At 32.1% G+C, this 27,631-nt stretch overlaps 2 protein-coding genes across 4 annotated transcripts; one reads left to right on the top strand and one right to left on the bottom strand.

The window, feature by feature from the left end:
* Positions 1-936: 936 nt before the first annotated feature.
* LOC137820074 (uncharacterized) lies at positions 937-8,758 on the bottom strand. Its single transcript, XM_068623858.1, has 5 exons — positions 7,664-8,758; positions 4,164-5,013; positions 2,307-3,669; positions 1,957-2,040; positions 937-1,715 (listed from the first exon to the last, which is right to left on the bottom strand). Exons 1-5 carry the CDS (start codon positions 8,187-8,189, stop codon positions 1,050-1,052), a joined length of 3,489 nt encoding a protein of 1,162 aa, XP_068479959.1. The 5' UTR covers positions 8,190-8,758; the 3' UTR covers positions 937-1,049.
* An 11,911-nt stretch (positions 8,759-20,669) lies between these two features.
* Positions 20,670-26,567, top strand: LOC137820530 (probable plastid-lipid-associated protein 14, chloroplastic). Of its 3 annotated transcripts, XM_068624663.1 has the most exons (15): positions 20,726-20,863; positions 21,133-21,231; positions 21,451-21,786; positions 21,871-21,914; positions 21,995-22,073; positions 22,157-22,273; positions 22,419-22,601; positions 22,741-22,827; positions 23,388-23,491; positions 23,568-23,655; positions 24,304-24,384; positions 24,474-24,550; positions 24,867-25,002; positions 25,267-25,329; positions 25,643-26,567. In XM_068624663.1, exons 3-15 carry the CDS (start codon positions 21,466-21,468, stop codon positions 26,294-26,296), a joined length of 2,034 nt encoding a protein of 677 aa, XP_068480764.1. In that variant the 5' UTR covers positions 20,726-20,863; positions 21,133-21,231; positions 21,451-21,465; the 3' UTR covers positions 26,297-26,567. The 3 variants fall into 3 exon arrangements, with proteins under 3 accessions (XP_068480763.1, XP_068480764.1, XP_068480766.1); XM_068624662.1 differs by lacking the exon at positions 21,133-21,231 and having other exon boundaries at positions 20,670-20,863; XM_068624665.1 differs by lacking the exon at positions 20,726-20,863 and having other exon boundaries at positions 21,122-21,231.
* The last annotated feature ends 1,064 nt before the right edge of the window (positions 26,568-27,631 follow it).

Below are 27,631 nucleotides of genomic sequence, written 5' to 3'. Positions count from 1 at the left end.
TCCTTGAATTTTGCATCCATTTTTTATTAAAATTCATTATTAGGTTTCTTAAGTATGACTTTAACATTATTACAAAATCAACTAATTTAAAATATATAACAATCTTAAAATATCTGACAATATAAATCCCTTTTCTATTAACATCGTGTTTAAACTCTTATTGAACCTACTGTAATACCATTTTCACTTTCAACTTAATAAATTAAACTTAAAAAAAATACCAAACAACTATACCAAATAAACGAGGGGTGTTAATAGGGTACACTTTTCTGAACACTTTATTCGAAGTTGAAAATTATTAAAACCTACAAAAAGATGTGCAAGTCATTAAATAAAAATTAAGACCTACCAAAGTTGGCAGTTTTCAATAAGTTTAAACCTATAATGTCTAAAAGTGTTCAAAACCTGTTTCGATATGATTTTAGAGAATGCAAGCAACACATTCTTCTCAACATAATTTGTGATTGGGGAAAAATTCATGTGGACCCTCCATAATTAAAGAATGAAACGGAACGCAACGAAATGAGATTAAAAAGCATATTATTTAGTATAAACCAAGACTACAGAAATTACAAATATGCATGGGAAAAAGTTTCAAAAAATATATTACTAGCATTTCTAAAACAATTAGTGAAAAAGACATCGAAGAAAGCGAGGTTTGATGATATAAGTCGATGTTGAGAGAAAGAAAACGGGTTGAAAAGGCAAAAACATGAAACAACCAAGGAAATCATGGAAGGAACTGTAGTACCACTTCAAATTCTTTTTGGAAAAAACTTCATAAAAATGAAGTGAAATTTAGAGCTGCATTGCAGTCTTCGTGTAGAAGAGCACGCAACTCAAGAGGACAGATTACTGCAACGGCATGGAGAAGAAGAAATGCTAAAGAGTAACGAACTGCGAGAAAACTCATGCATGGGGATTTGAAAGGCTCAATTCTAGGGAATATGAATGCCATTTCTTTTATTCTCGCTCAAAATGAAAGCAACAAAAAGAGGAAGGAAATTAAACCTGATGGATAAAAAGCAATGAAAGATATAGAAATTGTCTCAATGTGTACTTTCAGGAGAATGATGTATCCGGCTTAAAATTAGTGACTCAGACTCATTTGAACCAGGCATCAAAGCATCACAAGCTTTGGGAGACCCATCCTCAACAATTAAGGGATTAGGATTAACCTTTGTGTCACCAAAACCAAGCTTTTCATCTGCACAACGGGCAAAACCAGTAGTTTTAGCTTTGCAATCTATGTTATCACCCTCTCCGAGCAAAGTGGAGGCCAACTGAGCTTCATTTTTAGCGGCCAAGGAATAATCCTCCTCTGCATCCCCTGAATCCACCATATCAGCAGTGATTTCGGGCTCTTTCTCTTGCAAACCTGCTACAGCTGCTGCTTGGTCCACACGACCAGAAGATGGACTGGACATGCCAGACTTATTATCATCATGATCTAGCTCCATTTGGCTGTAGGATTGATTGATCTCTTCCAATTGCTCTTTTGCAGGAGATACAGTTTCCACTTTGCCTGATTCTAATGTCGGCATTGGCACATCTTTTATCCCATTGGTAGCTGAGACAGAAGCATGCCCATTCTCCAAACTAGGAATAGGAATCGACTCATCATCCACTTGCATTATGTTGGATACCACAATATTGTCTACCTCCCCCTTGTTAGGCAGCTTCACCATGTGCTTCTTGTAGAGGTTCATGGCTATCTGAAAATTGGAGAAAATATCCACTCATTAAGAATACTGAATTCAGTATTTAAGCATTCATAGAACATAACAAATGGAGAGTTTGGGAAGATAAAATTATAAACGCAAATGTTCATTATCATTACCAATAAATTTTTACAACAATTAAGGGTTAAAGAATATCAATAAAATTACAAATATCAGCATTATTCACTAAAGATCATTTCTGTAACCATTAATGCAACTGACAGAGTAGCTTTACCTGGAAGATAGAATTATCAATTTCTGGAAAAGGTGGACGCCTTGATAAGGTGGCAGCATATTTCTGGCGTGTTCTCGAACAATTCTGTCAATTCACAGGACAGAAAAAACTGAGTCAGGAACCATTTTGTTGCATTATTAATAGTGTAATAAATACAGTTTAAATTTAACAAAATAAACCACTTCACTTAAAATAAAATCACTTCACTAAAAGGATAATAACAAGTTGTTCTAAATCACTTTAAGCTATATAGTAGGCATAAATAAAAAAAACCTAGAAAAAATTCAGTTAGAATGGAAGTTCTAAATTTTTGGGAAAAAAATGAGAAGCAAAAATGTTTTCTAAGATACCTTCAATAATAATTCTGTACTGGCAATTGCATCAACTGAAGCACTTTTGTCAACATTCAGAACACACATACACTGCTCATATAACTCTGGTGATACTAAGTCCACCGAAATGTCAAGTTTGGAAAGGTAGAAACGGCTGAAAAGGGAAGTATCATCACTTGGTGTCAATGTATCAGGCGCCTTTTCAAGAAGGGTTGAGGACAAAGAGTGCAGTTGTACTTCAGTTGGAGAACTGAGACTGGACAACTTCCTTTCAGGAGATTTCTCAACATCTTCATGTCGGTTATGTTCATCCTGAGACATCTGACTTGTCAGATCAGTTAAACCATTATCAACCACGACAGGAACTGATTCATCTTTGCAGACCGGGGAAGGCAATTCCTTCTTTGAATCACAATTCTGCTCTTTCCAAGTCTCTGGACCAGATTCCCATCCATGACTATTTGCTGAATGCCTATTCCTATCCCAATCAGAATTACCATACATGTGAGGATCATCTCTGAAGACACCATTACTACTATCCCATCCATGCAAATGAGCCGTTCCTGTACCATCCATCAAATTTGGCCACCCAAGTGGGCGCAAGTGACCTGGAAATCTGTCAGCATCGGCAATATGGTAAGGAATGCCAGCATGGTTAACTTCCATTGGAGGCCTAACACCAAAAATAGGCTGAGATGCAAACTGTGGCACCATTGTTTGAAAACCTCCATGCGCAGGCCCAGGTGGGAAGGGGACAAATCCATTTGGTACTGGTGAATTCCAGTTTGGAACTGCCCTCCACGAATTGCCACCATGCCCTCTAACAAAGCCAGGTTCACTACTTCTTCTGAATCGTGAATTAGAGTTATCTCTCACATCATCCTCTAAAGAACCCATATAAGGCCTATCTAAGGTAGCTCTGAAACCAGGTGGAGGAGGAATCAATGGTGCATTGCTCTGACTAGTCCTACCATATAAAGATGAATCTGCCTGAGAGGGTTCATCCAATAGTGGTTTATCTAGAGCCAACTCCCTGCCAAGTCTATCATCAGAAGTAGGGAAATCTCTTCCATCAGTACTGTTCCTCCTTCCACTTTCATCAATTTCAAGATTCCGCCTAACACTGCTCCTGTTCACATACCTGCGATCAATGCTTGTTGATGAAGGAGATCTATCCATCAGACCACCAGGTGAAGCCTTGGTACTGGATGACCTTTCAGTTGACAAATCTCCTGCATGACTTTCATCTATTTTAATTGGTTTTTCCATTAATTTGTATTTAGGACCTCTATCTGATGTCCCGGAGTAACCCTCTCTCGAGCCTTTGGTTCTCTGCTCTACTGTTGGGTCTCTGTACTTTGAATCTTCACCTTTTGCACTTCTGAAACATGGGGGTAATAGAAACCAGTTACTATAGATCGTATGCTATAATTCCCATGCAAAGGTAATAGTTACAGCTAACCATAAAATTTAATGAGTGCAAGCTAAACTTTTAATTCCAATCAAACTAATTTTAATTACTTCTGCTGATGATAAAGGGGAAGTTTCTTCATTTGAGTTTAAAAATGCCCCCCATATTTATACCAAAGTGTAAAACCAAGTTATTAATGCCATGAGTTGCCTAGAAGGTTAATCTTTACACTCAGCTGAGCCATCATAAATGAGAAGCTTACGCTAATTATTAGACTTCCTCAGAGAAAATAACACATGAATTGTTTGATCAGAAATCATACTATAGCGCTACTACATCAAAGTACCAAAGCCCTGAAAAACTACAGACCAAAAGTGCAAAAAACTACTTCCTGAATCTCCACCTGAAAATTACAAAATAAACTCAATAATTCAACCAAATTTCAAATAAAAATTAAATAGTACCTATAGTCATCCTTGCCACTATGTGTATTTGAGGCTGGAGAAGATCTGTGCTTATTGCTAGTCCCAGTTGAATCTGCATGAGCTTGTCGATGTTGAGATCTTCCTCTGTCAACATCAGAATCAGCTCTGCTGGTGCTTAAACTCCTTTTCTCTGCATCAGGATAGTAACTCTTAACTGCTCTAGATTTAGAGTCAGTATAATCTTCACGGTCATCCAAAGCTCTTTTCTTTGTTCCACTGTCTTTTCCTCTAGTACTTCTGTCATCCAAGTTTGATCCGTCACGGTCACGGCGACGGTCACGATCTCTGTCTCGTTCACGTTCATGATCTCGTTCACGATCCCAGTCCCAATCTCGATCCCTATCATAATCATGATCCCTGTCAATATCATAATCCCGATCACGTTCTCGTTCACTATGGTGTTCAGGATCACGGACAGAATCCAAATCACGATCTCCATCACGATCACGGTCCCTGTCACTCTCTGGAAGCTTGTTTCTCTTTTGCCTTGATTCTATACTATTCTTTTCTTCCCTAGAGTGTTTATCATCAGACCTAATGGTAGTATGATCTTTAGCAGGGCGTTCATCACGTTGCTTGTCATGTCGATGTTTGTTCTCCCTGTCTATTTCTTCCTTATATTTGTCCCTATATTTCTCTTCCTTTCGCCTATCATCCTTCTTTTTAACATCCTTGGCCTCATCCCTAGAAGATAAATGTCTATCATAACCATCCCCAACATTATCTTGATGCTTATCACCATCACTGTAGTCATCCCTCTTCTTCCTCATTCGCCTCTCAAGCTGGTTATCAGGTTCAGGGCTTCTTAACTCCTCCATTTTCTTTGAATCTGCATAACCACAGATCAAAATCAATAATTGTCTTCTGAACAAATCCGAGTAGATCGTATGAAAGAATACAACAAAAGTTCAGAAGGAATGGTGTGCTCCAAAGGGAAGAGTTACAAGAAAGAATATGAAAAAAGTTGAACTTAGGACATTTCGAGTTATGTTATAGACCAAATACACAAACAAATATTTAACTTTTCAAATAATCCACAACCACTACCCTAGAGACATAGGTAGAAACTTGTTTAGCATTACTTTAACATCGGGCAGTGAAACATAAACAATCCTAAAATGTTCAATTACACCTTTAATCATAACCACTGGTAGGATGAACCAGTTGAATCCCAATTAAAATTACATGATATGATGCATTATATGTTTCATTCTAAAAGGATCAAACGAAATTGAAAACTTGAACATATGTACACAATAAAAAATCACATAAATGACCAGAGCAAAAAAGTGTACCCCACCCAAGTACAAGATAAGCAGGCATGATTTACTCGTACAAAATCCTTTATACTAGAGTAAGTTAGCAAGAGGATGTATGTGTGTGTGTATATATATATATATATATAGAGAGAGAGAGAGATTCAAGCATGCACATGAACAATGCATATTAAAACACACAAAGTAATTATATTCAATCAAATTCACTAAATTTTCATCATATAGTAAAAAACAGCCTCTCATTTGCAAGGTTGTCAGGCAAAATTATCTTCTGTAATATACTAAAAAATCCACTCAACACAACAGAGATTTAAATTCAACAAATTATGACATAAAACCAAATCTGAAACAGAATAATGCAGAACAGGGGGATCACTCTAGCAATGGATAGTTATAAGAAAATTTGAGTTCTCACAAGAAATGAAGGTTAAAGAACCTGGTGTTGTGTAGCATACTCTTCATCATTGCTGCCACTAATACTCATAAAATAATTTCATTACAAGTTTTAAATGAAATCATATTGATGTATTTTATGACCAGTTTTCAGGTCCAAGCCACGTAAACCTAAGCAATGAAATATTGATATTTTGGAGATAGCATTTTACCTGTAAAAATATTCATTTCAATTACCTTAAAATTTCCCCAAAACCAACGAGTCTATCCCCCATTGAAGGACACCACCCTTAAATTTTGCATTCAATCATTCTAAACAGCTTCAATTTATCAGTCCATTACCATATAAAGCAGAAAATAATCCATGAACTTAAAGCAAGCTTTGCATAAATGAATGTGGACTCCAAGAAAAAAATTGACCATGAATATGGTAAAAGATAAATATTATTTCCTTATATCACTAACATAAGGCGTATTATGAGAGAAATAAGCACATAGAGCATTTATAAATGTAAATAATGTGGAGAACAACACATATAAGAGTAGGTCCCTACAGTAAAATTGTCTCTCTTTCATAAACAGACTCCACCATTATTGATAAAAATAAAAAGAGAGAGAATTCAAACTCAATAAATCCCTGTATGCAACATACATTGTTTTAGATAATATGAACTTCACATTCAGATTCCAGGATGAGGTCAAACTTAATAGTGTAACTTAGATTACACTGACGTTTCTAATCTAATTATAATTGCTTACAGAAAAGGCAGACAGCAACCATTGCTTCTACGTCCAACCAATGACTAGAAACTTAACATTAATGACTTATCATTTCATTTTAGATATATAATGCAGAAATCTGCCAACAGGATTCAACTGTCAGCCTATATTATTCGACAGAGAAAAGGAAAAATCTAACAGCTTTTATAATATGACCAACCTAGAATGAAACTTTTCTTCATGTAAAGATTTGAAAATGTCAACTATGTGAATTACTTTTAATCACACATATGTAACACGCATTTGAATCAGTTTGGGCCAACACATAAGGTAGCGCTTAACACCAACAAACAATATATACATGCACTAATCAGAGAAACTCAACTAAAATACTCTAACCTAAATCAATCCATCAATTTTCTTTACCCATCTGTTCATCATCCAACAACCTCACGATCAAAGGAAGAGAAGTTTAACTCATTAGAAAGGGAAGAAAAGCAATGACAGAAAAACAAGTCTGATAACATTAGACCTACATTTCAAAAAGAATGTCACGGGACAAGAAATTGTTGGAATGACTTGTTCATGAGTACCGACATTGAATAAACAGTTACAACAGACAGAATGTGTGGAACAAGGAGAGATTACAACTGTTAAAGAGTACGTCTGTTCAAACAAACGAGAGCAGATAAATTGAGAATTTGACATTCAAATGAGTTGAAATTGTAATTGACATTCAAATTTACAGTCATCAGCTACAAGTCAAATCGGTCACAAAGAATTCCAAAACTGCTCACAAATTATAGAGAGGCAGCAGACACAACCAGTCAAATCAAAGTATTGTCCCCATTGTTCCTAAACTAAGAGCAATCGGAGGTCGCTTATACTCAAAACTAAGCTATTATTTAAAAAGCCTTACCCCTGCTGCTCTCCTCCAAACAAAACACACACAGCCGAAAGTCAAATATCAATCCCATTACCATGCTAATCTTTCTTAAGACGCGCATACATGCGCAAAAACTGCTTCAGTTTAAATGTCACGGCACTACAAATGCAACAACGCCAAACAATCAAGTCAAGTTACCTTACCATTAATTTCAAAGACCTGCTTGGAAACGCGCTGTTCTTGCTCATCAACCGATTCCTCACTCCTACCACCTTCTTTAAATTTCCTCTCCTTCTCCGTCGCACCCTCTCTGCTTCGCCCAGAAGCCGAATCCCTATGCTTCCCATCCCCTTTACCGCTACTCCTCTTCACCTCCTCGCCCTCACCGTAGACTCCCACGCTTCCGTCCCGCCTCCTGCTCTTCGAATCCCCCGTTGTCTTCGACTTCTTCGTTCCCTCCTCGCCACCATTCCACCTGTCTCCCCCGCCGCCTTCCTTGCGCCGCTTCGACGACGACGCGTACTCGTCAGAGTACTCCCCGTTCCCGTGCGCCTCCTTCGAATCCAGCCTCCGCTTCTCCCCGGAACCCGAATCCTTCGACGCCTTCGCGTTACCGGTCTCCTCCTTGCTCCTCCGATCCTTGGCGCCGGAATCTCGCTCGGAGTCGGAGTGTTCCCTCGCGTCCCGAGAACTGTGCTTGCTCGATTTGTGCTTCGAACTACGCGGCATCGCGGAGGCGAACCACGAAACAACAAAACCCTAACCGTGGAGTTGAATCGGGAGAAGTGGAGCGCGTCGCGAACAGAAACCCTACTTAGAAGGAATTGAGTGAGAGAGAGAATGAAGCGGTTGAACCCTAATAGAGAGAGTCCTCGCACCGGATCGCGGAGATCGAATGTGAGAAAAATTTAGGGGAAGGTCCAATAGGTCGGTTAGGGTTAAATGCGGAAGAGCGCGTAAATGTTGAGTTGAGCAGTAGAAGAAAATCACAACCAGATCGAAGGACTCTCTCTCTTTCTTTCTCTTTCTCTCAGGGGTATGTTTAATCTATGTGTGTGTGTAGGGCTGTATTTTTGGTTTTTGCTTTATCGGCGTTGATGAATTATGAGAATTGGAGGAGAGGGAGAACTGGGGATAATGGCAAATAATATGCGTTGACGGAATTACCCTTACTTATTTATAATTATGTCGGTGCTATCCCTGTGCGGCGCGGGTTTCGTGTTTGGTTCACAGTGCTGTAAATTAGGTTACGCTCTGTCTGCGCTCTCCAATAGGAAATGGACACGGCGTTTCGTGGTGGTGCCTCCTCACCCTGTCTCCTCGCGTGGGGTCTAGATAAAAAAAAAATTAAAAAAATCTCCTTCCTATATTGGTTATTAAAAACAGAAAGATACACTCAAAAATCTTCAGATTTTATGATTTATCCTAAAACAAAATTTTAGATACCCACTACATCTTCTCCTCAGTAATCTTTTTTTAAAATGTTAAATAGGAAATTAGAGATATAATTATGCTAAGCTTACATTTTGCATGTATTTAGTCAGACATTTTTTATGTGCAATTAAAGTATAACAATGCTAGTTAAAGGAAAAAATAATTTTAAAATATGAAAACAAATTTGGGTTTCTAAACGATAAATAAACACAAACCTGTTCGAATTTAAAGATCACCTAAAGAAAATTTTAGATGCTTGGGCACGGCACTGTGTATTTTTATTTGTGTGTGTGTAATTTTTTTTAAAGATGTTAAATAGGAAATTAAAGATATTTTATTTTGAGATTAGATTTTATACGTATTTAGTGAGGGAGTTTTTTAATGTACAACACTGGATTGGGTGTTGAAAAACAAGATAATGCACACTGTAGGAAAAAAAACGAAGTGGTTTAAATTAAGCAAAAACAAAGTAAAAATAAATAAAATAAATAACTACAAAAATTGTAAGTGCATATAATTGGTTTGGAATAAACATTATATTATTTCGGTTTAATTAAGTTTTAATTTTAATATAAATTTGTCCATTTTGTATTAAGTTTCTGAATCTTTGTTTGATTTTGTTATCAATTGGATTGATGTTAGCCTACATTGTTATTGTTTATGTGTCTTTATATAAAAATTAAAAAATTACATAATTAAATTTTAATTTTTTTTTCATATAAATTTAAATATTTTTAATTGAGTTCATGTTAAATCATTTATGTTAATTGAGTGTTTAAAATTTTAATATTTACATGAAAAAAATATCAAGACTTTTAATACTCAATAAAATACTTTTTTAATAAAAAAATAAATTAAAATAACAAAATTTATGAAAGACTTAAAATTTAATCATGTAGTTTTTAAGATGTCACCAAACAAGGTACCATATATGTCATATTAGTTGATAGTAAAAATAAATCACAAAAACTTAATTAAAAAATATAAACAAAAAAATTGAATATTCAATATAACTAATTTTTTCAGAAAATTTTAATTAAAAATACTAAATTTAGAAGAGATTTAAAACTTAACTAAATATGTTATGGGATATGTTATTAATTTAAACATGCAAACTAAAATATTTTGGATCATACCTTAGTTAGTTTGTCTCTAAAATAGATGTATAATTAATTGTAATTAGTCATGTTTGGTGCTTGCAACATCATTTGTTTATTAGTTAGTTCAATTTATTTATTTTTTCTAACAGATTTTGTAACTTTTTATATATTATCTTTTCCGCTTTATAAGGATAAGGTGTTTATGTCCAAGGGGACCTATCTTGACAATTGTAATCTTTTATGTATATTATTTTTTAGCTTAATGTTGAGTTTGTGTTTTTGTCTTTATGTGTTTTGTTTCTCTAAATAGTTATTTTATTTTTTGTATACTTATTTACTAGTCGTGCACAACAAACTAGTGTGATGATAAGTTTTTTCTTAATGACATGTGAATATATTTGATCTAGACAACATGAATAATTTGTTTTTAAATATATTATGGTTAATTCATTATAAAATATACTTTATTGTAGGTGTTGTTGAAGATCTTTAAAATTATAATATTTCATGATAAATAAATTGTATAAATATTATTTTATAAGTCGATGGTATAAGAATTAAACTTAAAAGTATATTTTTTTAATAAGTATTAAGATATTTTGTATAAATGAATTAATTTGTTTCTAATATATAAACAAATAAAAATTATAAATTTATTAGGATTTTAAATTAAAAATAGTGTGATATTCTCTTATATAATTAATTCACGATAAAATTTCATATACTTCCCACTATTTATAAGAATATTTGAAAATCAAATAGAAATCATGTGGACATAAATTTGAAAGAAAAAAATAATAAATATTTTATACAAATCACTTATATGTGAGTGTATTTTTTTTTTCATTTGGTGCTCAATAACGAAGAAGATTGTAGTTGTGGACTTTCCATTATTATTCTCATCTATTCCCAAATTAATTAAACGAAACCAAGACAAATTAATATATGCGCAAATAATATATATTCAACTATTAAATTTTGAGAAAATAATTGTAGTATATACAATATTTTAATCATGTATCTGTTTTATACTTTTAAGAAAATATATCACAACTTTATACTTATCATAAATATATATAGTTTGTCTATTTAAAAATATTTACTAATTAAACATTTAGTAACGATGTACTTTTTAAAAAAATAGTATGAACTATAATTATATAGAATTGTATTCGCACTAAGTGGAAATGAGATAAAGTGTCTTTTGAATTCGCCTTCACCTTTTTTTTGCTCCTCCAAATTAGTCTTTTCTCTCGGTCTCTCGTGTTTCGTGTTTGTTAGATTCTTCTCGTTCTCTCAGCAAGTTAAGTGGTACCTGCATGAACACTCTGAAGATTAAGTTATTGTTTTGTTTCTCTTAATTTATTCAAACTCTAAAATACTAAACTAAACATCTTATCTATTTATACTATTTGCTCATGGGCCTGGGCCTCTCACATCACTTTAATCTTTATGTATATCTCACACTAATTAATTTTTAGACTTAATTTTATTCACAATTTTTTTTGTGTCTCCCCATTTAACCTTGACACTTATGCTCCTTACCACGTCATATTTCCACTAACATTTCACTTGTTCTCAATTTCTTTCGACCTACTCACCAGTTCACTTGCTCCCCGGAATCAAGGAAAGCTGAATTGACGAAGATCCTGTAGTAATAGATAGTTGTTACAAAGACGTCTTTATTGATTTTGGCAATATTGTTGTACTTTCATTCTTGAAGCTCGTGCACATTAAATACGCTTTTTCAGACTAATTTGAAGGGTTTTTTTTATTTAAATCGTTGGATGAATAAGAATTTTAACAATCAGATGTTGATGTCGTTTGACCTTCCAAAGGGTTTGAAAACTTTTATAAACAGGCTTCATTTTCCAATGTGGTCCACATATATTCTTCTCTGCTTTGAGAGCTTTCGAGCTTTGACTTGTGTTATTAGGTACGTCTTCCCTTAGTTTTGTTTTGTCGTCGAAAGGGTTGTCGAGTGGTAGCGGCCAACAAGTCAATAAAGAACCGATAACTGTTCCTGATAGATCTTCTCAACTGGAATCAAATAATTCATCCCCTTCAAACCGAAAGAGTGTTGGTAATAAAGATAACTCTGAAGGTTTGTCCGCTGACGAAAGATCCGAGAGGGCAGAAGAGAATTGGAGCTTAAGGCGGGGATATGAATGGGTTGATTTTCATGTGCGTGAATATTTTTCTCAATACCAGTGGTCGACTTCACTTTGGTATTTTTTATCAAAAGCATATTTGTTTTATGTTAACCTTAACGAAGATATCATCGCCTTTCGGAGATGTCGGGCTATTGATAATGTTTGCCATGGTCGAGAAAATTCGGCTGAAGATTTTTTCTATTTCTATTCATGTTTAATTACATATATGCACATATGATTTTCATTAGATTATTTCCAAATAAGAGTACTTCATATTTTAAATGTCGCCTTTACTCAACTTCATCGAAATAGTTTGGCTGTTATTCAGGTCTTTCAGCTGATATGCAAATTTCTACATCTAAAAGCGAGCCCTCAAGTGTTTCTTCATTTTTATAGTAATCAGCCTGATAAGAGAGCAGGTTGGTTGTCTTTAATAAGTCGAGCACGAAGTACTCTCTTGGTTCCTTTCGACCTACTAACTAGATCACTTGCCCCCCAAGATCAAGGAAAACTGAATTGACGAAGATCTTGTAGTAATAGATAGTTGTTACAAATACGCCTTTATTGATTTTGGCAATATTGTTGTACTTTCATTCTTGAAGCTCGCGCACATTAAATATGCTTTTCAAACTGATTTAAAGGGATTTTTCATCTAAATCGTTGGATGAATATGAAATTTAACAGTCAGATGTTGATGTCGTTTGACCTTCCAAAAGGTTTGAAAACTTTTATAAACAGACTTCATTTTCCAATGTGGTCCACATATATTATTCTCTGCTTTGAGAGCTTTCGAGTTTTGACTTCAGTTTTGACTTGGGTTATTAGATATGTCTTCCCTTAGTTCTGTTTCGTCATCGGAAGGGTTGTCGAGTGGTAGCGACCGAGAGGTCAATAAAGAATCGATAACGGTTCCTGCCAGTTCTTCTCAACTGGAAACAAATAACTCATCCCCTTCAAGTCGAGAGAGTGTTGGTAATAAAGGTAACTCTGAAGGTTTGTCTGTCGAAGAAAGAGCCGATAGGGTGAAAGAGAATTGGAGCTTAAGGCGGGGATATAAATGGGTTGATTTTCATGTGCGTGAATATTTTTCTCAATACCAGTGGTCGACTTCGCTTCGGTATTTTTTATCAAAAGCATATTTGTTTTATACTGACCTTAACGAAGATATTGTTGATCATGTGTGATCATGTCCTTTGAAGAATCCAAATCCAAGGTGTTTGATGAAAGGTTGGTGTTGCTGTTGTGTTTGGGTGGGATCTGGTAGAATAAAGTGTGATCCACTCCTTTGATGAATCTAAAACTGGTGTGATTTAAAACCTTTTTGAAATTAAGTGTTTTTCCAACTAAGTGAAAAACAACATGTTGTTTTGTCGAATCAACCGGTTGTTTTGCTCTTAAGAGTTTTGAAAAAGGTTGAAAATTGTTTTGGTTTGGTTGACTTAACTGTCAAACCAAACAATCGGTTATTTCATGGTTTCAACCGATTATTTCTTTGAAAATCCTAGCAAATTTCAGTTTTGAATGGTGAATCTGCTTTAAACGTTTTCTAACTGAATACGCTCCTTCATTAATTGCTTTGACCAATCTTTGGAAAATATAAATGGTTTGTTTATGTTTTCAAATAAGTAAGAAATAGTTTTGAGAAATTCAGTTTGACACATTTGATTCTAAGATGTCAAGATTCACATCAAGCTTTGGATTTTCAAGAGAAAGTGGAATAGGATTGCAATTGTATTCAATTCAGATTGTGCTGTGATAAGGTGTAATCCTCTCTAAACCTATTGCATTTCTGGTGTTGTGTTGCTAAGGAGTATTGTGTGTTCTTGAGGTGTTCAAGATCAATACTCTTGGTGTGGTTTGCCAAAGGTTGTGTGTTTCTTGAAGGGTTCAAGGTCACTACTTTGGTGGTTTGTGTTTTGTAATTTGGTTTGATTGCTTAGTGGATTAGCCAGTGGTATTATGGGGACTGGATGTAGCTCTTGGTTTAAGAGTGAACCAGTATAAGTTGTTTGTGTGATTCTCTCTTACCCTGAACTCATTTAAATTATGTTTTAAGCTTTGCTGATATAAACAACCAATTTTTTTTTGTTGCTTTGTTGTATAACTGCTTAAATTATTGGCTAACTGGATTCCTATTCTGGCTTTACACAAAGAATTTTGTTAAACCTGAAAAAGTTTTAAAAAACCTTTCGTAAACAATTCACCCTCCCTCTCGTTTAAGGCCATATATTCTAACAGATATCATTGCCTTTCGGAGATGTCGGGCTATTGTTAATGTCTGCCATGGACGAGAAGATTCGGCTGAAGATTTTTCTATCTCTATTCATGTTTAATTACAAATATGCACATATGATTTCCATTAGATGATTTCCAAATAGGAGTACTTCGTATTTTAAATGTCGTCCCTACTCAACTTCATCCAAATAGTTGGGCTGTTATTCAAGTCTTTCAGCCGATATGTAAATTTCTACATCTAAAAGTGAGTCCTCAAGTGTTTCTTCATTTTTATAGTAATCAGCCTGATAAGAGAGCAACTTGGTTGTCTTTAATAAGCCGAGCACGAAGTACTCTCTTGGCTCCTTTCGCATCTTCGTATAAGAACTTCAAATGTGGATTTTTCAAAGTATTAGTTGAAAAGGATAACCGTAAGTATTTTTATGATGGAGATAAACCTAAGTTTCCCTTTTATTTTATCAACACTCCTTTGAAGTACAACTCTTTGTCTCCTTACTCAATGACTGTCGATGACTTGGAAACGTTATCGTTTTTTAATGATTTACCCTGAAAGCTTCCTACTCAAAGCCTTTTCCGTGTCTATTTGTCTCCTCAGATTGAAGAGGACTTCTTCGGTATGTTTTCTTTTTGGTTATACATTTTTTTATTGATGCGTTCTTTAACTTTGCTGAATTTTTTCATATTTGTTAGGTATTATGGTTGTTGTTAGTAAGAAAAGCAAAAATTACTTTCACGATATTGCTCTAAGAAATGATCCCTCTAGCAGTTCTCATGATGTTCGAGCCCGAGAAGAACCTACAATTGTTGCTGCAGTGACTACTCTTAACCAAGTCCTGTCGAAACTTATAGTTGAAACTATCACTTCTCGGAAGCATAAGAAACGAGGTTGTTCAAACCGTTAGTCTCATTCTTCTAATAAATCACCTAGAAGAAATTGTCATAGTGGTCCTTCCACGCCTTTGCCTAATTGTCTTTTTGGGTCTTCACTAAGGATCTCATAATCTTTATCTCATAGCTTGAGTAACTTTGAGAAAGAGTTTTTTTGTAACTCCTCCACGAAAGATCTTTACAATATTGTTGTTGAGCTTGGCGTTAGGATTTTACTGGTATGTAAGAGGCTTGGTGATGATGCTACTAAAGGTGTGCCTCCTGCTGAAGTTGAACGTCTAAAGAAAGAACTAGCGGATTCTGACCAGACTTTGGAAACAACTATAAATGCTAACATTGCTCTATCCAAACACCAAATGGTCACATCTAAACTATTCTAAAAGAATTCCCCTCGAGTATGGGGTTTTGGGTTCGGGTACGGCAGCTAGTTGACATCTTATCTCTTCATTTTGCTATCGGAGGATTCGTATTTCCTCCTCATTCTTTTGGTATATCTATGGCATCTCCCATTGTAGGGTTTGGAACATGACCATCTCCTTCGTCATCCTCTCATTTCTAGTACTCTCTCGGTCTTGTGGTGGACGCCAATTGTACTTTGTACCTGCCTGCCTCTATGAACATACTTGTACATGGCCTAGACAATATATGCTAGCAACTTGACAATTGAATTTTCTCCCTTGGTCGTACCTTATTATTGCATAACATGCTTATTTATAAAGTTTGTAATAGTTTCTATCATTGATGAAACCTATTTAATGTATAACATAATTTAAATGGAATTACCTAATTTATCGCGTGTCTTTTTATTTTACCTTAATGTATTTACTCTGGCTGGTCAGACGACCTCAAATACTAAGTGTTGTTGATTCGTGTGACCCTAACTAATACATTTTTATATAAATAACTAATAATTTTTTGACAAATATTTTCTTTTTAAGATAGGAATAATATTAACAATACAGTAAATCAGATATGCCAACTTTAAAATTGTAATAGATAATTATTTGTTAAATTGCTGTTTTATTTTTCTAACGCATACTTTGAAAATAAAAAATAAAAAAATATTTAAATTTTAAAATATACGTTTTATCAAAATCATACTAACTATAAAAAAAATTAAAATATACATTTATGAGACATGTTTGTCTATTTTAAAAGTTTAAAAAGAGTTGGTAAAATATTTATTTTTCCACTTAGAAGGAGTAACACTTGTTCTTCAAAGTAATACATTTTGTTTTCAAATAAATACTTATTGATATTTTAAAAAATGTATTCTAATAAAAATGATAAAAACATATTAAGAATATGATAAATGTGATATATTAACTCTGTTGACAATAATTAATATATTCGATTTTTATCAAGAAATATTTTTTTTTTATATATTATGTAGTTCAGTTATAATATAAAAATATTGTTTAATATATTAATTAGTATTATAACCGATTAGAGAGATAACAATTTATAATTTTAATATACATTAAACTTTGTTTATTCATTAATTTTGTTATGTCATGAGTAGACTAAACAGAAACATACAATTTTAATATATATTAAACTTTATTTATTTAATCTTAACACCAATAATTTAGATTAAAGAATGATGTGATCATATGAGGTCACGTGCTGTCAAAATGTCAATTCCACGTATATTTCAACATATCAGAAATATTATAATATAAATACTAAAAACAAGTTAAAAAATAAACTAAGGACGTCTAATTTAGAATTTTCAAATGAAAACTTGTACACAATACAAATAAAAAATATGATATTGTCAAACGAATAATTAAAGTTGAAAAAATACTCAACTTCTTAACCCAAATGTGCACTATGAAGATTCAAGAACTAACATTAAACTTTTGTCTAAACAAATAATTTATGCAGTAAAACACCTAAATAATTTATGCAGTAAAACACCTAAAGAACTAGTTCAAGACTTAAAGTATAATACTTACATCATCTGGACAAAACAAGATTCACGTTTTTAAATTTTTTTTAGTAATTTTATTAGAATCATAATTATCTTATATAAATTTCACAGAGTGGATTTCATCCACCTTTACCTAATATATAAATTACATTTCAATTAGTCATCCCATATTGCATTTTAATTTTTTTTTATATAAATTTTTAAACAATTATTATTACATAGTATTTCTTATTATAGTTTACTAAATATATAAAACTATTTTTTGTATTCACAACATCTTTTAATTATCAATTATTCATGAATTTCACATTTTAAAATTATAATTTATACACTTATTTTTATTAATCTCAATTACTGAACATTTTTAATCGTTGTTTCTTCCCTTTATCATTACATACATATCAACAACGAATAATTAACTTATTTTTTCAAAATTTTCAAATCAATGAATTAATATTTATTCTACACCAATATTTTTATTTAAATTTTCTATTATTTACTTTGATACTTTTTAACAAACAAAAAATACAAAATTTAGTTTTATATAATTTATTCTCCTCAATTCAAATTTATTACAAAAGTACAAAACCAAATTTATTTTATAATTTTATTTTTCCAATTTAAATTTATTATAATTTTTTAGAATATTACATTATAATTTACTAGCTAGCGGAAACATATCCACAATTCTTTTTACAAATAATGATATATTCATTCAGTTTTAAATATTAAAGATAATATATGTAAATTATAAAATTTATAATTTATTTTGATAAATATAAATCTACATATATTAATGAAAAAAATAAAAAATAAAAAATAAAAATACCTTTTTATGTATATATATTTAATTGGAATCTCTAAAGATATTAGACCCCACAACATAAACGGGTTTTTGAAATTCGAGATTATATAAATCCATATAAACATGAATATATACATGTACAAAAATATGTTGCAGTTTCTCTTTCCAGTGAATATGCAAAAGTATAAACATATAATACTTCAATTCAAATTATAAGACAAACTCCATGACAAACTACCAATAACTTTTTATGAATTTTAACAATCCAATAATGATCAACATAATCATTAGTAAAATTATGGACATCAATATTCAAAAACAGAAACTGTCACAGTCATACAGTGAAAACATATATTTGGCTTCTAGAAAACAAATTCTGACAGCTCCAATTTTTCCACTCTTTTCCACCACAGAAAATAAAAATAAAAATGGTCTCATTGCATATAGGTTTTCATCTTATTGCAAATTGCAGTTAGAAATTGGGATTCCTACAATAAATGGTTATTTTCTTGAAAATAAAATGCAGAGGTGAAGTGGGGGAAATATTTTCTCATTAGGTAACATTAGAATTTGGGAGTTCCTTGCAACAAAACAAACAAAGCTTGTATCACTTCATAAATCTCTATCAATTTTGCTTGTAGACTCAGGTTAGCTTTTCCAACAAGTTAGAAAAACTATATCACTGGAACAAAATGTCAAGAATTAACGTGTTCTTATTATTTTTATTTATTCATAAATATTCAAATTATGATTTTATTAAGATAGTTATTAATGTCATCTTTGTTTTCAGTGACTGATTCACATGAGGCAGAGAAAAATATAAAATTTTTAATTTTTAAAAAATAAAAAACCATGCGAATATTTATTAAGAATTACTGTTCAAAATAAATATGTATATATAAATGGTTAAATATATATATATATATATAACAAACGGTTATAAAAATATTAAATATATATTTTATAATTATTATATAAAATAAATATTATATTTTTATATTATAATAAAATAAACACAATTCATTAATATAAATAATTATTATTTTCTCACAACCATCACATCACTCACAAACTTCAAGAAAATCTCTTCAAAATTTTACTTTAATATATCCTAATTCAAATAATCTCATTTTCTTCACACACTTTCTTTTCTTTCAAATTGTTCAAAATTCACTCTTTGAATGCTTCCAAACATCTAAACACATCCTTAATGCTCAATTTGGAATACTATTCACTGAGGTAGAAAGACATTGATTTTGGAAAAAGAAATGTGTGTATCAATCAAATTGTGAGGAAATAAAATCTCAGAAAAAAGTAGATGTCTTCAAAAGTGTTCCTCCCATATATGCCAAGAAATGCTAATTATTTTCTCACAACCATCACATAACTCACAAACTTCAATAAAATCTCCTCGAAATTTCACTCTAATATATCATAATTCAAATAATCTCATTTTTTTCACACACTTTTCTTTCAAATTGTTCAAAATTCACTCTTTCAACGCTTCCAAACATCTAAACACATCGCTAATGCTCAGTTTGGATCCGAATAAATACTATTCACTCAGGTAGAAAGACATTGATTTTGGAAGAAAAAATGCGTGTATCAATCAAATTGTGAGGAAATAAAAGTCCAGAAAAGAGTAGATGTCTTCAAAAGTGTTCTTCCCATATATGCTAAGATTTAAGAGGAAAATCACGTCGTCACTGACATTTCTCACTTTTACTTTCCAAATAAAGCATAGTGATATATCAATGCCATTTTTTCATTTTAATAGTAAATGTATTTTATTTTTGTTATTTTATGTATTTAAATATCTTTACAAAAAGATCAATTTATAATTTAAATTTAAAATTATTTTAAAATATATTAATTCATTATTATATATATAAATATTATAATTGATTATATATAATTGATTATGTAATATAATATAATATAATAAAGTAATATTAAATAATAACAATATTTAATAAGGTTATTAATAAAAATAAATATTAACAATTAAAAAATAATGAATACATAATATTTATAATAAAAATGTAAATTTATGTTGATTATAAAAATAAAAATATAAAATATTATTATTATTTAAATTTGAAATAAAAATTAATTTTAATTAAATTTTTGTAATAATGAATATTTAAATATTATAATTTTTATATAATAATAATATTAGTAATTTATATTTTTTAAAAATAAATATTTTTAATAGATATTTTACTTAATTTTAAATTATTTTTCCAATTCTTTTTACAACTTTAATATTACAATTAAATAAAAAATTATTTTTATGATTTTTTATAATAATAAGTAACTCCATTTCTTGTAAAAAAAATTATTCAATATTAAAAAAAAATTACAAAATTTTAATTAATTCAAATCTAAAAAAAAAACTCATATTTCATTATTCAAATATTTTTAAAAATAAAAGTTAATTTGTAAACTTATATTTTAAATTTTTTTAAAAAAATAAAAATTCGATCACATCTATTAAATTCACTCTATTAAAGTTTTTCTTCCATCCAAACACATCCTATTTTTTTTTTCACACTTTTTTTTTCAAATCATAATAGATTGAGTCTCTCAAATTTTTTAATTTCTACTCCTTAATTCAAACACAATCTCATATCATGAAAAGTAGTGCAAGACGTGGAGGTTGATGGATAAAAATAAAAGCAGATATTTGGTTTGGCAGAGGTTGACGTGCGAGAAGCACGTGGGAAAACGTTTCGAGCATTCCCTCGCACGCAACTCTCACACGCTTCTTTTCTATATGTATATGTAGGAGTACGAATGTGACCCTCTGCACTTCTTCTGCATCTCTGCGCTCTTCTTTTCCCTTTCCCCTTCTGGTAATTAACTTTCAATTTCTCCGATTCCTTTTTCTCCCTCTTTCCACCTCCTCAAATTGCTTTCTTTTATCTTATTTGCTAAATGCTTTGAATTCCTCAAGTTGTGCAAGTTGGATTATAATATTTTACTTTCACCATCTGTATGCGTTGATTTCTCACCCTGTTTGTTATGGTTCAGCTAGCACAGTAAAATGTTTTGCGATTTCTTTTATTCTTTTAGGGGAGAACTAGAAAAAAAAAAAAAAACTAAGATTACTAATTTGCTTCAGAAATGTGGGAAATGATAAATAGAAGCTTCGCACGTTAGTCAAAGTTGGGACTTGAGTTTGTTGTTGCAAAATGGAGCATTGTTTTGTCAATTTAGGCAGGTAAGGGACACTAAGGGTGGATGGTTAAAAGACAATCACATATTTTGTTATTTTCTGTATCTACTACCATTGAGCCAAATAATGTTAACTTTTTTCGTATGTTTATCTGTTAAATTGGATGTGTAATGAGTTTGTTTATGTGTGTTATGTTTTGTTGCACCATTGATGGACCCTCTGAAGGTTTTCTGATACATTATGTAATGCTTTTATTTTTGGCAGTCAGAGGTATGATCAATGGCGCTTTGTGGAACTGCACCAAACCCAGTTCCTGGGAGTAACAGCTTAGCGTATTCACCTCAAAATTTGTCTACAAAACTTATTTTACCAGTTCCCCTGCGTTTTACTGGACAGTTCTCTAATTTAGTCAGGAAAAAGCGCAAGGGAGTATGCTGCTCTTCATTAAGGAGTGCTGCATCTGCATCTTCTATGGAGTCACAGGAAGATGCTCCAAGTACATTTTCAGTTTGCTTGGAGGAGGAACTAGATCATGTTATACGGTTCAAAATGTCAGACTTTAGGATTTTAGATTCAGTTAGCATTGGTCTTGGTGGGCGGGTATGAAATTTCAAATAAGTTTATGATTGTCATGACTGGATTGAATTTTTAATGCTGGTCTGATTGAATTAAGTTTTCCTGTAGTCGGATGAGATAGTTTTTGAAGGCATGGTGAAGGATAGTTGTAGGTAAGTTAATTCTTTGTTTGCTTCAGGTTGTGTGGTTTGTTTCAATCATAACATCTGTATGTATTCATTTCCCTCCGCAGTTCTTTGTATGACACAAAAGTTGTACTTCGACAGCTTTCTAGTGCCCAAGCTCAGCGTCGGGGGAAACGAGCAATAGAGGTATGTATGTTAATCTTTTAGTATTACAAATTAAACTGTTTGTAATTATATCCCATCGCAATTTTTTTGCTATTGCCTTTTAGGTTTTGAAGAAGCTGGTTCGGCGTAAACTTCTGTATCATTCTTACTCAATGCAAGTTCATGGTTATATCTCTTTGCCTGCAAGTGATGATAGTGATTCATTTATCCTGGTACATGGGGTAAGTATTAATCTTTGTAAGATTTATTTTTTTGATTCTTTAATATGGACGATTCTTTCTTATTGTGAATGTTTTCTCAATTTGTCTTTCTTCCGCGGTGTAAAAAAATAAAGCTGAATTTCCTTTTAATAATTTTTCCTTGCAGTATCATGGCAGTTTTTCTTTGAGACACTGGCTTGAACGGTCGGATTGGCTTCCAACTTTAGAGGCCACTCTTGCACTGGATGAAGAGTCTGTTAGAAAGGTCGGAGAAGATACAACTGGAGGTCCTGCGGTTTCTAGGCAGTTGCGACTTATTCGAATATTGATGAGGGATCTTCTTATTGGGGTATTTTCCCCCTACCCCCTTTTTTTAAAAAGTTCCTTTAAAATTTTGTTTGATTGAAAATTTTACTTTTAAGGTCTTGATATATTCTGCATAGAAATAGGAGAAATGATATTCTCTTCTATTATTTTTTTTAAATTAGGTAAATTACCTGCACAGCCATGGTCTTGCGCATACAGAGCTGAGAGTGGAAAATGTTCATATAAGTCCAGTGGACAGACATATCAAAGTGAGCATTGTCATTCTATTATAAAATTAGAACTATGACATTCTTTCTTCATTCATTTTTTGTCTTAGCTGTGGATTATATTTGCTGTTTGACTGATCCTAGAGGTGGTTTTATGCATTTATTTTGCTGTAAACTCACAGAATGTGACAAAGACAAACCTATAATTTTTATTTTGTTCCTGGTTTGAAAATTATTGTGATTATGCACTGTAGAAAATGGTATATCTATACTAAGATATAAAGCTATACTGATATATAAAGGAAATAAAATTTTTCTTAACTGGTTTTGGTGTACACATTTTTTTGTACAACTTTACCCTTACTCACAACATTTTGGTGTCTGTGTTTTTTTTATAAAAACTGCTGAATCAACTATTATTTTTATTTTGGTAACTGTAAAAAAAAAATGTGTACAAAATGGACTTACTAGTGATTTCCAGAGGGCTAATAGTTCTTATGCATGCAATCCAAATTACTGCAAATTGATAATTGTGTTTCTTGATGTAGAATCTATTCAATCTTTCCTCATGGTTGGCTTAACCTTGTGTTTTTACTTAACAGGTAGGCATATTGGGTAATGCTGCTGACTTTTACAAGGATGGTTCGAAAGATAGCTCTTTGGATAACTTGGACAGGCGACAGATGATGATTGCATTTGACATGAGGTTTGCCCTTTGATTTTTCACTAAAGTATGTTTTGGAACTATATAATATTGATACCTGGTTATCTCTGTTGTAAAGATGTGTGGGTTTCATAATGGCTAAAATGGTAATGCGGGAACTTATGGATCCTTTGGTTTTTGCAAAGTTCAAATCGTTCCTCACAAAGGTATGATAAGCTATTTTTTTATTCAATTTTGGTCTCTTGAGTGTTTAAAAATAACTTGATCTTTTTTTTGAAGGGGAAAAAAACTAGTTGATCTAAATGATTTAAACTGCTATGCAAGTGCCAACAATGCTTCATGTCTGTAATATGTCGCCCTCTTGTGAACTAAGACCTAAATATTTTGTTCTCTTTTCCCCTTTTCTGGAAGTTTTTTACACACATTTATTGACAGCAGGACAGGACATATACCATTATCATGAAAGTTTGAAGATTGAGCAGTTGCTGAAATTAGTAGGCATTTTAATAAAAGAAAGTAATGGTTAAATTACCATGATCCTTTGCGGATCACTCTGGAAAGATTAGTTATAGGACTATTATAGGGGGATACTCGTCTTCAATTAAGCAGTGTGTTATATAAGTATTGTTGGACTTACTGTCATCTGTTTACTCTAAATTAATATAGAAATATTTTACCAGATTCTTAGTTCCTTTTAGCCAATATTTCATTTCTGTTCATCTTTTTGTCACTTTGTTTATGATACCTGATTGATTCATCAAATGTTTTTTTTTTTTTTTGCTTATTCTTATCTGGTTAAAAGGGTCATCCAATGATGTGAAACTTTCAAATGATAATTCATGTCCCACCTTCAGGGGTATGATCCTTCATGTCTACGAGAGCTTATGTTGGAAATCCTTGGCAGAGGTTCCCCATATGGAAATGCTGGATTACAAGTAAGTTTATTCTTATTAAAAGTTTCTTGATATTTTGTGTTACATTCTTCTTTTCAAATCTTTTGACACACCTTTCGATTTCCTTGCAGATACTTGATAGGAACTGGGGAGCTGGCTGGCACCTTTTATCTTTATTGCTTGCAACTAAACCTTCTCAAAGGATAAGGTATGCTATGAAGCAAAACGGTAGTTGACTATAATTTCTTCACTAGTGCTCCTATATTGGGCTGATATTATTTCTTGCACATATCTCAATTTTTTAGAAAGAAAAAACTGTAGTGCCATGAAGGACTTTCAGAAATAAAAATAGTCGCAGAGAAAAGTTTCAAGTTTCATTAGTATGCTAGGAGGCTTAATATTTTGGCAACAAGTAGCTAGACTACTGTGCAAACTTAAATATAATAACATTTGATTTCAGATACCTGTTTGATTTACCCGAGTTAGAAGTTATATTAGTGTTAACCATGTAAACATTTATGCAGTTGTTTAGATGCTCTTAGACACCCATTTCTATGTGGGCCAAGATGGCGAGTAGTCTCATCAATGGATATTATCAGATGGGGTCTAGGTTCTACTGCAATGCGTATTACTGAGGAGTACATTTATCGCAAGCCTCAGGTATTCATCTAACGATGGCCCTTATATGCAATATATCCCTTTGTTGCCTTTTGAGTTTCTTGATACTTGTACATGGGTTTTTTTATTTGTTGGTGTCTGATGTCCTCAAGTTTTTTCTTACTAATGTTTCTTTTCAGCATTTATATACTGTACTTTATGTCTTGATGGTAAAACTTAACATAAAGCAAATTACATTACTTATATGAGTAAGATATGTACCAGTACTACTAAGTTTGACTGATGGGGGCGTTTTCTATGTTTTAGCGCAGCAAGCTTGCGCATTTCATTGACTTAATGGAGATGTTGAATCCCCATCCAAAACCAAAGGTAATTAGTGATTTAAGTTTGTATATTTTCCTGATATTGTTGTTTCTACCATATTTTGCTTTAAAGTAGTTCCATTTCTTTTGTCACTAATAGTGAAATAATTAGTGTCCAAAAATCTTAGCCATTTCGCCTGCACTTTTGCATACCATTTATTGAAGCTACTAGGAAATCTCACCTTGGATAGGAATGGAAGTTAAGAAACATATAAGTGGGAAGTACTCATGTAAACATGATCTTAAAACTGGGTGTGATTTATTTTCCAAAAAAGAAAGATTTTGCTTATGCTAACTTGTGTCACTATTGATGTATGCAGAACTGGCTGGACATGCTTCCAGGCAAATGGCGTCTATTATACTGCACAGGGAAGCATGTAGGCCTGACCCTTCGCCAACCACCTCTCCGAGTACTTGTCCGCGATGTGCATTTAACAGTGACAAGAGAATCAAAATTGAAAGCTAATCTTTCATTTGACTCTGACATTGGATTCTCTGTGATGATTGGTCAAGACTGGCCTCTTGACAAAGCTGGTAAGAGTGGAAGGTTGCAGGTGAATTCTTCGTTTACACTAAGAGCAGGGAGACGCTTATATCTGAATCAAGACAAGACCACTGAGAAGTTCTTCTTTGGCCCTTCCAGCAATGTGGATGCTTTAGCCCAGAAATTTAAGGGCAAAAAATGGAGAAAAGTCATCCCTTTCAAGGAGTTTCCATCAAGTCTTCCGGCAGCCAAGCTTGCATCAGATGATATTGATGTGACAATGAATCTTGACGATCCATTAAATCAAAACATTGATACTGCTAAAAGTGTTCTTCAAGAACTAAGATCACAAATTCCGCCAGAAGTGTTTGATTTGTCTAAGTTTGTGTGTGGAACTTATGTGGATTCAAGGCTGCTTGTCCTACGAGGGGTTAATGGATCCGCGCTCCTATTTACAAGGTCTTTTGTGGACAGACAAAGTTCTAGTTAGTTGTTGCTATTGTTTGACTGTATATTTTTCCTTGTCGATTGTATAGTTTGGTCCATTATGATCTCAAATGAACATTTTCCTCCCACCCCAAGAAGTAGTCATCCCTCCTTGTGTTTGATCGTTAAATGTAAAAATTGTATTTTTTAAAGTTGCAGTGTTCTTGTGTAAATACTGTTAGTTAAAAGCACCTTGGAGGGTGGGAGGAGAATTTAAAGCATTTAAGATGGTAAATTAATGCTTTGGAATATACCAGACTAGAACATTTTTATGATCCTTTTCAACCTGATAAATAATAGTGATAATTGAGGATAAGAATTACATTTACTCTGTTTGTTTAAGGGTGCTTACTATTCACGCGGATGAATTTAGAATAACCATTCTTGTTTGGATCTAATGATTTGTGATGAAATGGAAACGTGTAAAGGTGAAGAAACTAAAAAAAAAACTTTCTTCACTCCATAAACATCGAATTGCAGAAAAATTCAACGAAGACCCAATTTTATATAGCTAAATTACATAATTACTCTGTTAAAAAAAATAATTATATTATATTATAAAATACAAATATTAAATATTTATAATAAAAATAAAATGTTATATATTATAAAATTATTAATAATATTATTAATTAAAATAATGATAATAAATATAAATTAAAAAATTATAATAATAATTTTATTTGAATCAAATATTTAATAATATAATGAATAATAATAAAAATAAGAATAATTATTTACATAAAAATTAAACTTATAATAGTAATAATAATAATATTATTATAAAAAAATATAAAAATAAATTAATTTTGTTTTATTATTTATTATTCAATTGTTTTTAAAAATCAGAATAAATTTGTAAATTTACCTTTTATACATTTTAAAAAATTAAAAAATTTCTTACAACCATCACATCACTCACAAACTTCTATAAACTTTCTTCACAAATCCACTTTAACCTATCTTAATCCAAACAATCTCACTTTCTTCACACTTTCCTCTTGAATCACTATAAATCCACTTCCCAATTCAATCACACCATTAAAGAGAGTGAAACCAGTAGTAATATTTTAAAATTATATTATGGTTCGTGGAGAAGTTTAAACACCATACTAGTGATAAAACACAAATCATGGTAGTGAGAAACCTAAGAATGATTAATGGGGAAGGAGAAAGGGGAACCTGGTTCTACAAGAATATTTCATATAAAATTGGCAATAGATAAATGACTAAGTTTTAGGAAGATAAGTGGATAGGTGAGGAAACTCTAATGTATATAGACTTTATAATAATTCCATTCTAAAGGAGGCAAACATTAAAGTCTCTGGAAGCTGGAATG

This window comes from Phaseolus vulgaris, chromosome 9 (genome assembly GCF_000499845.2).
Source record: "Phaseolus vulgaris cultivar G19833 chromosome 9, P. vulgaris v2.0, whole genome shotgun sequence".
In the NCBI taxonomy this organism is placed as follows: Eukaryota; Viridiplantae; Streptophyta; class Magnoliopsida; order Fabales; family Fabaceae; genus Phaseolus; species Phaseolus vulgaris.
The sequence above is the reverse complement of the archived record's forward strand: the minus strand, read 5'-3'. Positions and strand labels throughout refer to the sequence as shown.